General features: G+C 42.6%; 1 protein-coding gene across 1 annotated transcript in view; it reads left to right on the top strand.

Annotated features, from left to right (window-relative positions):
* The first annotated feature begins 389 nt into the window (after window positions 1-389).
* Window positions 390-11,425, top strand: part of SLC26A7 (solute carrier family 26 member 7) — a 70,728-nt gene continuing 59,692 nt past the window's right edge. The window contains exon 1 of the mRNA XM_066625594.1: window positions 390-582. Coding sequence (XP_066481691.1) covers window positions 390-582 — 193 coding nt within the window. The remainder of the gene's footprint in view (window positions 583-11,425) is intronic.

Raw genomic sequence — 11,425 nt, 5'->3', positions numbered from 1 at the left:
AGCACTACCTCATTTTAATGCTGAATCCAGGCCAAGAGTACAGGCACTACAGTGAATATAAGAAGGAGAATGACTCCAAGAGAATCATAAACTGTCATAAGGCTAGACCACATTTCTGACTAGGGCAGAAAAAATATTATGCAGATATTTACATGGTTGACAAGCAAACCTACTTGGAAAGCCTTTGACACTGAAAAAGCGAGACAGAGATAAAAGAAACCAAGCTTTCCTCTTCTTCTTTTATAGATCTGAAACTCTAACCTGAGAGAGAAAAGAATAAGTGGAAGTTCATACCAATCTGGTCCAATTCTGCAGAGATATTTTTATTTACTTCTACGGAACAAGGGACTTCATTTAAAAAAGGCCAAGGGGGAGAGAGGGAATAAAGCATGTCAGGGGCAAAGAGGAAAAAGAAAAATGCCATCTGGAGGAAGATCCATGCACTTCGCTGTGAAGATTTCAAACTGTGGTGTCTCAGGAGGCTGCCTGTTTTGGAGTGGGCACCAAAGTACAATTGGAAAACAGACCTGGTCCCCGATACAATTTCTGGGATGATGCTGGCTGTTCAACAGGTGACGCAAGGTACTGTGTTGAGATTGACTGTGGTCGCTTAGCTTATGTTGCTCGAACTGAGCTGCTTGAAGTAGTTAGAAGCTCTCTAACTCCTAGCTTTTTTTTTTCCTTTCAGTACTGATGGAGACAGGCATTCCCCCCCCCCCCATTCATTGTGTGCAACTTACAGTGCAATCCCATACATGCTTACTTGGAAGTCAAACCCACTGTTTTTATTGGAGCATGCCTAGGATTACAGATTGAATATAATGAAATAAAGGGGACTTTCTTGTCTTGGGTATGAGATGGCAATATTCCCCTTGAACATGTGAAAAGGCAACTTGCTTATTAATGTATGCTGTAAATAAGTGACACATAGCATATAAACTGGGTACCCTCTAATGTTGTATTTAAGCAATTGTTTCTCATGTTTTTAGTCACTGTGCGTGTATACACCTGTGGGCTTATGGTATTCGCTGCAAAATTCTTATTTTTAAAATGAACCTTAACTCTTTATAAGTACTGCTACTTTTACCTGTTCATACCTTGCTATGCTATACAACATCAGCAAGAGAACAGTATACTTGCATTCAGGCTTGTTGTAAAGATTATTGCTTATTGAGGTAGTATATGTATGATGTTTTTTTGAACTATGTACATCATTACATGAATGCTGGCAGAAATGTCAAGTGTTACTGTTTTATGAAAAGCCAAACTTTCACCTTTAAAACAGCACCTGGCCCAGAGAAATAAGACAGAACCAATGTTACTCTGTCTTGCCAACCTGAAGATTAGTTGAACCTCCTTGAGAACAGCAGAATAAGTGTTTGGCTTAATGAAAGAGTGTTTCTGCCACAGTTATTACCTACAGCCAAGGCTTTGATCTTTTAGTTTGTGTATTTGTCTTCAGAGCTCTACTATCACTATATCGATAATCATCTTTGAAAGCTATAAGGTTGTCTGAGGTGGAGCTCCAATTCAGTTTGGCTAACCTAGATAAGAAACCTCCTCCACCTTATAGTATATCTGGCCACTTTTGCAGGTGAAATGCACCAAGCTGCTAAATTTCTGGCCATGTGAAGATTTCTACTGTATTACTATAACTGTTTCTAGTCAAATTCTACATACACTGTCTTGTGCAAAATGGATTCTAGATCACTCAGAAGCAAACATCTTGTGATAGTTGCCCTTTTTTTACAGATCCCCTAGCAGCTATCCTTAGTTCTCATTCATGCATTGAAAATTATAAGCACTTCTTTAATTGAATTATTCTGCAGCTGGAACCAACTGGTTTGTGTAAGTATTTGTGCTTTTGGCGTAATTAGGAACATCTGCATTGGCATGATTTAACTTTAAAGACCTTAATTCTGTAGTACTGTAAAGGATCTTGTTTCACTGGTACATTCATAGACAACAATTGCAATTAAAATGCTGCTAATAACTGTATTTTTTTGAAGCCAACCAAAATATTGAGTTAAGAAGCAGGCAAGACTTGTCTCAAGTCTTTTTGTGAATCTTTACAGAAAAGGTTCTTGGATTTTTAGTAGCCACAACTTTGAAAAACTAAACTGATGCTGAAGAAGAAGGCTATTCCCCTTAATTATTTCAGTTTGATCTTTTTGTGTAATCTCTTGACAGATGTAAGAACATATGAAGAATCCAGTTAGATCAAGCTAAGAAGGGCTGTCTAGCATTCTGTTTCCAACATGGGATAGCCCAGCTGCTTTTGGGAAGCTTAAAGGAAGGGTGTAAAAGAAAGTCCTCCCAAGTTGCTTGTCCTCAGCATGTACAGAGTATATAGTGCTTCTGAGCATCACGATTCCATTTGAGCTATCTTGGCTAATACTCCTGATAGATCTCCATGAACTCTGTGGAACTCTTTTTAAAGGACTGGGGCTCAATAATAGAGCATTTTTTTTGTATGGAGAATCTCTAGGTAGGACTGGGGAGGGACAGACACTTGTTTGAAACCCTGGAAGACTGCTGCCAGCCAATGTAGAGGTTGCATGCATGTTTCCTTCCTTCCCTCCCCCGTCTTCGAATTATTACCTTTGAGGAATGTTCTGATATCAAACTGGCAAGGAGCATTGTTCATTCTCCCCTTGCAAAATGCAATGGGGCAAGGCAGTTCTTTCACACACACCGAACATTGTTTTTACAAGCATGATGTCAATACCAATAAGAGTCTCCTGAAAAATTACTGAGGGGAAAGGAAGTCATATTGTCTTGTAAGGATGCCCTGAACGGTTGAGCAGATTGTGCATTGAACAAGGATGTCGCATATACAGGGGGCGTCATTCTTATAGGCAGGACAGCAAAATCTCTCTTGCTGTGGAGAGGAAGGGGCACCTTTCTCTGCAGTGCATATAGTCATATAGCCTAGTGGCAGCCCTGTTGTCTTGTATGTATAATATCACACTATCACACTTTCAATATTCAAAGGGATTACATTACAACACTATGATAAACTAGGTTGGTAATCCTGTTGCCATACTACAGATACTAGGGTGGTAATAGGCTGAGACTGTGAGAAAGCAACTAGATACAGCCACCTAGTTTGTGACTGAGATGAGATTTGAACTGTCACTCTCTCAGATTCTGTCCACAACACAGCACTGGACCTCATCTTATATTCTGAAGTTAACGTATTTGATGTTAGCCAGATAACATATATGTTGCATGAACATCCAGTCTAAATGGGTTGAAGGCTCCTCACAGAGCAGGTGTATAAGGACCACACCCAGAGTTATCTTTTCTGAATACAAAATGGCTGGCTAGGATGGGGGAGTGCTAGTAGTGAAATAAGTGGTTAACACCTAAAAATACCCAGTGACATCTAAACCCAGTATGCAGAGAGAAGAAAAGTCAGATTTTTGCAATATTAGGAAGGGGAAAATGATACAATCTGGTGACAGACAGAATATGGGGAGCAGAGATTACACACTGTTCCGTGAGCTAGACGGTGACATTGTCAATGAATCAGGAGAGAGTGCAAGGGGAGGAGGGCTTGGGAGGATAAAGAGATTCAATATGGGACATATTGTGTTTGGCATAGCAGTGAAACATTCAAGCTGAAATGTCAGAAGACAGCGGTAATCACACTTCTGTCAGCAAGTTGAGATACGGGATTGGACAGAGGAAGAAATTTCAGAGGTGGAGAGGTGTAACTGGGAAATCTTCAAAAAGATAGCATTGAAAGCCATGGGGATTTGATGAGGTCACCCAGAGACAGTATATAGAGGGAGAACAGCAAGGGGCCAAGAAGAGAGCCCTTGAAGGACCCCAACAAAGAAAGCAGAAGAGGAGGAGGATTGTTTTCCTCTTGAAACATTGAACAAGCAATTAGACAGGAAGGTAGAGAACTATCAAGGCTTAAGTCATGAAGGGAGTTGAGTAATGACAGAGTGATCTCTGGTCATAGTTTTCAGTGGTATTGAAGGCAGCTGGGAAGTCTGAGCTGATGGGTCTGTACTGGAGTCTGAAGAGAGACTAGCCATCTTTCAGTTTGGCTCTGCCAAAGCAGGAGATCACTGGTGATTTTTGTGAGGGCAATTTCAGTGGAGAGCAACAGGCAGAAGCCAGGTGGCATCCCACCTTTCAAGACAGAGGAGACAGCAAACAATATACAACAAATAGCAATAAAAGCAATACTCTGCTTGTTTCCCCTGGGGGCTGGGGATAAGAATAGGCCCTCAGTTTGGCTGTACTTGTCGTAAGAGGCGACTAAACAGCCACCGGGTAGATGGGACTCGTCAGCCTGGGAAGGCAGCTCATCTGAGAGAAGGAAAACTCTGATCCCAAACCTCCACTGCCTTGTGGCTACATCCAGTTGTGGAAAAGGCTTCAGGAGTCAACCTCGAGGCAAAATCTGGAGCCGGAGTCCCTGAGGCAGTTCATGGCTGAACACAGTCACGTTCTGGCAACTCCTGCGACGCCGCTGGAACCAACCGTATTGGCTTCTGCCTTTCCATTGGACCATTTCAGCGACGTGGAGAGGGGGGATTTGCTGCATGGGTAACAGCCTATCCTCCATGCCTACTTTACCCAGGCTTTGCGCACTGGAGAGGACACTGTTCCAGAGCCACCATTCAGAGCGTGACACCATGGTCTTCCGAGACTGAAGGATGCCAACATGATGAGCAATAAAACCAATGGTAAACCACCAACAGTGGGAGCAGAAAACAACACAGTACAAGCAGAGCGATATAAAGTAGCAATAAAAATCATGTATACCAAAGCAGTTGTTCTTGCCAATCCTACCAGCCTAAACATTTCAGTCACCCAGGTTGTCTTCTTCACTGGCCTATCCCATGCCCTTTCATCTTGGCTGCATCTGCTGGCAGAAGCAAACTGCTTGCTTTCAACACTGCTGTGCTGCTAATTTAAATGGGTGGGGAGAGGCATCTCATTATCAGATATTGATAGATCAGCTCCCTTGCCCTAGTAAGAGTGGTGCTTAGAGAGTTGTCAATAGTTTGTGCAGGGGGTGATGTTGGGGTTCCATAGGGTGTACTAGGGACCTCAAAGGCCTTGATATATAGGGAAGTTGTTAAAACCTGCCTATAGAAATGTTGGAGGCACGAGGTTTAAATTGCTAGCATTCTACCCAGTGTCCGTACAGCTCATGCCTCCTAACTTCATATGCCTTGCCTGCATAAAAGTGCCGATGTACTTATTAACCTTGGCTAAATTCACCTTCAGGTAAATGACCTCCTGTTTCTAGGCAACTGGACTCCTATTTGCTATGTAAGGGAGTTATCCATGTATTTCTGATTAGAGTAGCCTTTAGCAATGGCTGTGATGAACTTTCTGACCTCAGGGCAGGGGCAAGAGATAGAATTTTGCTAGGATGTTCACTTGTTGAAGTCCTTTGTTCCATCTACTTTGGAACCCACCCTGAAAACAACGGGAGAACATACCACACCAAAATGTGGCAGGATTTCATTACTCATATGGATTATTTGCTTTCATTGTAGGAAATGCCACATTAGCACAGAGCCTTTTGGCATATGGCAGAAGGACAAAACTACACCACATAGTATGACATGACTTACAGCACTGGTTCCTAACCTGTGGTCTGTGGACCACAGGTGGTCCATGAGACCCTGAGAAGTGGTCCACAAGGTCTCAGGAAACAAAAATCAACTTTGATCACTTCCAATGTCTTGCCGAGGAAGCAATCTCCCACTGACCACTAAAGAGGGGACCGTCCACAGCCACAACTACTTAAGTGTCAGCTGTGGCTGTGGGCAGTCCATTCTCTATCCTCTCTGATAGTCTATACAGGAGTGCTTGGGAGACAGACCACCAGAGAGTGTGGAGGCCAGACCACCCACTGCCACATGTGCTCCACACCAGTTCCAATTTTTGCCTCAGTGGTCTGCAGGTTCCTAAAGGTTAGGAACCACTGACTTACAGTGACCTTGGAGTCACCAAATTATAGTAAATTCAGTGGCATGACCAGGCCTTCCAAATCTGGTATGAATTCCAGATTGTGTGTCTAGAAGTTGAGCAGAATCTAGATGAAAAATATGGTTCAGCTGAACTTCTTCTAGAACAGAACCTCTGCAGTGATCACCAGTGAGAATGACATGGTTGAATTACCCAGGTATAAATGTATTAACTGCTCATATTATTTGGCCTTACTGACCTTTAACATACCTCCAGTGTGATGTCTGAACATAAGAACAGCCCCGCTGGATCAGGCCATAGGCCCATCTAGTCCAGCTTCCTGTATCTCACAGCGGCCCACCAAATGCCGCAGGGAGCACACCAGATAACAAGAGACCTGCATCCTGGTACCCTCCCTTGCATCTGGCATTCTGACATATCTGTCATGGAAAGATAGGAATTTGGTAAAATCTCAGGGTCATTTTACCAACTGAGATTTTTTTCCCCTCTCGACCTGGGATGATTGGGCCTGTGATTGGGAGTTGAAGGCATCTGTGAGGCTGAACAGGAAGGAAGGGGGAGTGAGCTGTGTTACTGATAAAACCTCCTCCAGTTGATGGGGAGAGACTGAGCTTTCTTGGGGAGGTTAATACTATTTAGAATGTATTGTTGGGGGAAGACTTCTTAGTAAAAAGATTAATGTTTTTGTTAGTCTTGTTAAGAGTCTATGTGTTAATATTGAATGGCTTGTCAGTATTCTGTACCTTTGTAGTGCTATGTATTTTAAATATTTGTAAATAAATTAAACTTATTATTTGGGAGGACTTCTGGGTTCATCCAGATTAGATCAGTAAGTATTTGGAAGCTGAGAACCCTTATGATCACATGGTTGCCTGCTGTGGTAGAAGGAAGCAGGTGGCATGTGTGATAATAGCCTATCTCTAAAATCAGGAGGTTGCACATACACATCATGTTTTGTAACCCATAATGGATTTTTCCTCCAGAAAGTCTGAATCTACTTTCATATAAGGAAAAGCAGGAATGTTAGAAATGATGATTGCATCATCATAAATCAGTGGTTCCCAAACTTTTTAGCACCAGGATCCACTTTTTAAAACAACTGTGTATCAGGACCAACCTAGCTTTACAATACTTAAGAAAGGAGATCTAGACAGAAATAATGTTGGTATGTTTGTTTGTAAGTACAGTAATAATAACCAGAAAAAATTACTCTCAACCATTTAACTTCCTATATTTGCATATGCTTGCAAACTGCAGGAGCCGAGCTCTTTCCAGGGTAATAAGAAACTACAGTGTCTAATTTTTTAATAGCCTCGGGCAATTGAGGCAATTACTTATCCATCACCCTTTGGTGACCCACCCAAAAATCAGGTGGTGATCCACCAATGGGCCCTGACCCACAGTTTGGGAACCACTGACCTAAATCCATCTCTTTCTTTTCTGCAGTGCCCTAGACTTATTTTAAGACTCATGGAAATGCATCCATCAAGCCACAGGGCATAATTAGTTTCAAATGCACTGTAGGAGGAATAATTGCACAAGTTATAGTTGTTTGTATTTGAACAGATGGATGATGCAATTGCGATGAGTGCTTTCTTATTCCCCAAAGAGAGAACTCACTGTCACAGCTTGCTTAGATAGGCAAAGGCATATATTAACTCAGATGGCTTTTGAAAATGATTAGATAAATTAAGTGAGGAGAGGTCCATCATAGGTATGACAGTGAAATGGGACTTCCTGTTGGGTGACGTGGATTATCTTGACCTATATTACTTTGGTTTTGAGTCTAGTTATGGGATACAAACTGCTTTGTAGTTTTGTATAGCACCACATGTTTTAGAAGACATAAAGGATTACTTTTTGTTGCAGTCAAACAAACTTGCTTCTTATTGTAGGGATAAGTTACAATGCAAACCTGGTCATATCTATTCAGAAGTCAGTTCCATTGAGTTCTGTGGTCCAGTGACATTCCTTGCCACTGTGCCACCCAAGGGCACACCCCCCACGCTGCTGTCTCCCTCCAGGTGGCAGATGCCTAGGTATAGCATTCACCACCCACCTACACCTGCTGCCTCCCCCTGGAGGCATTCTGAAGGTCAGGTAAGTGATGGTTTTTAACCTCCAGAAGGCCTTACAACACTTTCTGAGGGCTGGGGAGGTAGCATGCGGCTTGTCAGCTCTCAGAACGCTTCCGGGGGTGTGTGTGTGTGTGGGGGGGGGGCTGAATGCTGCTCCTTGGCAACTGCTACCCTGGACCATGTGGCCCTGAACCTCTAGCCACGTATGCCACTGTTATGGTCTTACTCCCAGGTATGAGCATATAGGAGTGAAAAGAAAGAAAAGTCTAAAGGTGACATCTAACACCAGCCCATAGTAGAATGTTCTCATATTTAACTCTTTAATGGTCATGTCATTTACTGGTAGTTCCGATGGGTGACCCTCATGGAAGTCCAATTGTACTGATTCCCCCGGACCTCTTAGTAGTGTTTGATACCTGTGACTTTTTGTGTTGCTTGGCAGGATCAAGCGCTTATATTGCTGTGGTTCTGTTCGTGCCCAACACTAAGGTTACAGAAAGTCATGCTGGAGGATAATTGTTCTTCTCTATAGCTGACTTGTGGAGTAACTTCAGGGAACTGCTTTATCCCTCACACTGCAATGTGTGCACATAAAACTATTTGAAGAGATTTTGGAATGAGATGTTAGTCATTAGGATGGGTGGGAGTCTTTATACCACTATCACATATGCTTTCTGTTGAAGCCCATTTGAAGCCCAATCCTAACCTGCGCTGGAATAGGCAGACCAACTAGTCTACGACATATCTAGCGCAGGTTAGGAGGTGAAAGGAGCGGACCTTGAGGGGACTTATGTCCCCTTGCCCTGAGTAATGCCCCAGACACCTCAATGGGGCTGATAAATCTCTGGCACAGATTTGAGCAGCTCAGTATAATGCCAGGCTGTTTGGGAGTTAAGATCTGGCCTAAGAATACATTTATTTAATCAATACATTGTCAATTCATTTATTTAATCTGAGCACTATCACTTTTTGTCTCTTGGTTTACATTTGTAGAAGAGAGGAATGCAGTACTACTTTCATCTTTATGTAGCAAAATATTTGCTAGCTTTGGCCACAGATGAGAAAGAAAAGTGGTTATTAATTTGCTTTTCAACCTGTTTGACCAAGGGAGGTATGAGTTGATAGATCACCTGTGCAGCTGCAGACCCTTTAGGAGTGCTGTACATGAGACTTTGCTTGCTGCCATCCTCGCTGGTTAAGACTAGTGAATTAAATGCACAAGTTAATTGACTACAGTTCCCAACTCTACTTCTGAATCATTAGTAACTCCCCACACAGCCAGCTGACCAGATGTCCTGGCTTCAGGACAGAGAAAATGATCACTTTCCAAACTTTCCTCTACTTATATCACAACCACCTTCTCCAACACTGTGGCCACAAGTGCCAGGTAGAGAAGTTGACCTTAATCCTTTAGTTCCCTAGACGCTGACGATTTTTAATAACCTGACTTTCACTAGCTCTTTTTTCCAAAGCCATAAAAATGCCCCTTTAAACTCCAATTGCACAGTCTAATTGAAAAGAAGAACGAAAGGCATCCGTGTTCTTAAAACAAAGTTAGCTAAGAAAGGATTTGTGCCATGGAGTGTGGGATAAAGCCCATCCATTACCTAAGGTTGCTCTAAATCATGTACTTGGCTTGTGGGTTTCTCAGAAAGCCAAGGAACTTAAGACTTCATGAGTTGGCAAAAAATGCAGAATTTGGCAGCCTTTCTTAGGCCGCTGGTGCACATGCTTGAAACTTGTACTTAAAAACCAGAGAAATGGATCATGTGTCTGCAGGAGAGTTGGATCCAACAGCTTCTGAAACTCCAGAAGGCTAAGTGCATCAATTAAGCCCAAAAGACACAGAAGATTCTTTGTAGATGCTAGCTCTCCCGCTCTATGCTTTCTGATCTCTCAGTGGATCATCCAGACAAAGAAGGGATATCATATCTGCATTCCACTGAACTCAGCTGGGTTATTTAAATATGGTTGCAACCTATTGATTTTCATTGGATTTATTTGTTAAATTTGTTTCCTGCCCTTCCTCCAAGGATCAAAAAGCAGCTTCTGTGGGGATCCCAGGTGATCTTCCCAGAGATCTACATCGTTTAGTGTCTGAGATTGCTTAGCTACATTAGATGTTTTCAGATCATTTTGTGGGCACAAAAGTGATCTTTGGAACATGGCATGAGGATCCCTCATACATAAGGTTCTTTGGATACTTTGCATCTAAGCCTGTAGTTCTCAACATCTAAGAGCCTACAGACCACTAAGTCAAAAATTGGAATCATCCTGGATGACATGCAACAACCCCATCCACCTGGTCACAAAAATACAAAATACAAATACAATAACACAGGCCTACAAAACTGAGGGTCAGAAAAGTTTTTCCCAAACTTTATGGTGGTTTGATATGAATTTGGGGTGCCGATTGCAAAAATGGCATCCGTTTTGCCCTATCACGTCTAGTTATGGAGATATAGTATAGCCTCTTTAGTGAATGGTTTAAGCAGCTTCCTCATGAGGAAGCCATGGTGTAGGCTTCCTCATGAGGAAGCTGCTTGAACTATTCACTAAAGAGGCTATGCAGTGTCTCCAAAACTAGACGTGATAGGGCAAAACGGATGCCATTTTTGGAATCAGCACCGCAAATATACACAGAAATTGGTGTAACATTTAAGGAAGCAAAATGTGTGTTGGCCTGTGTAATTAGAGAAGTTGTATTAGAGATTTATTATTTACAGAGAAGATTTGGGGGTTGCTGCTTTTGCTGCCACCTGCAGCAATGGGCAGTCCATTCTTCGCCCTTTCTAGCAGTCCATGGGGAAGCATCTCCTGAGCAAGTGCTCCCTCATGGACTACCAAAGAAGGCAGAAAATGGACTCCACCCTTTCTGGTGGTCCTCGGGGAAGTGGTCGTTCTGTGAGATGCTGGAAGTGATGGAAGAGCCAAATGATTTTCTGAGACCTTGTGGACCACTTCTGAGGGTTTCTCCACTTGTGGTCCGTAGACCACGGGTTGGGAACCAGTGATCAGGCATAAACTTTCTTATCTTCAAACACTAAGGCAGCGATTTTCAATCTTTTTCATCTCATGGCACACTGACAAGACAGTAAAATTGTCAAGACACATCATGGTTTTTTTGACAATTGACAATGCACATTATGCTGCTGGTGGAGGGCTCACATCCCCCAGTGGCCCTACTAATAAATGACCCTCCTCCAAACTCCCATGGCACACTTACGGACCATTCGAGCACACCAGTGTGCCATGGCACACTGGTTGAAAATCACTGGGCTAAGTTTTCATTCCTTCATCTGGTTTAGTAAACCATGCTATTTCAGACATGTTAAAAATGCAGTACAATAAAACTAGCAATGTAGTTGAAACCTACAACATAC

The sequence above is a fragment of the Tiliqua scincoides genome, chromosome 4, assembly GCF_035046505.1.
Source record: "Tiliqua scincoides isolate rTilSci1 chromosome 4, rTilSci1.hap2, whole genome shotgun sequence".
Lineage (NCBI taxonomy): Eukaryota > Metazoa > Chordata > Lepidosauria > Squamata > Scincidae > Tiliqua > Tiliqua scincoides.
The sequence above is the reverse complement of the archived record's forward strand: the minus strand, read 5'-3'. Positions and strand labels throughout refer to the sequence as shown.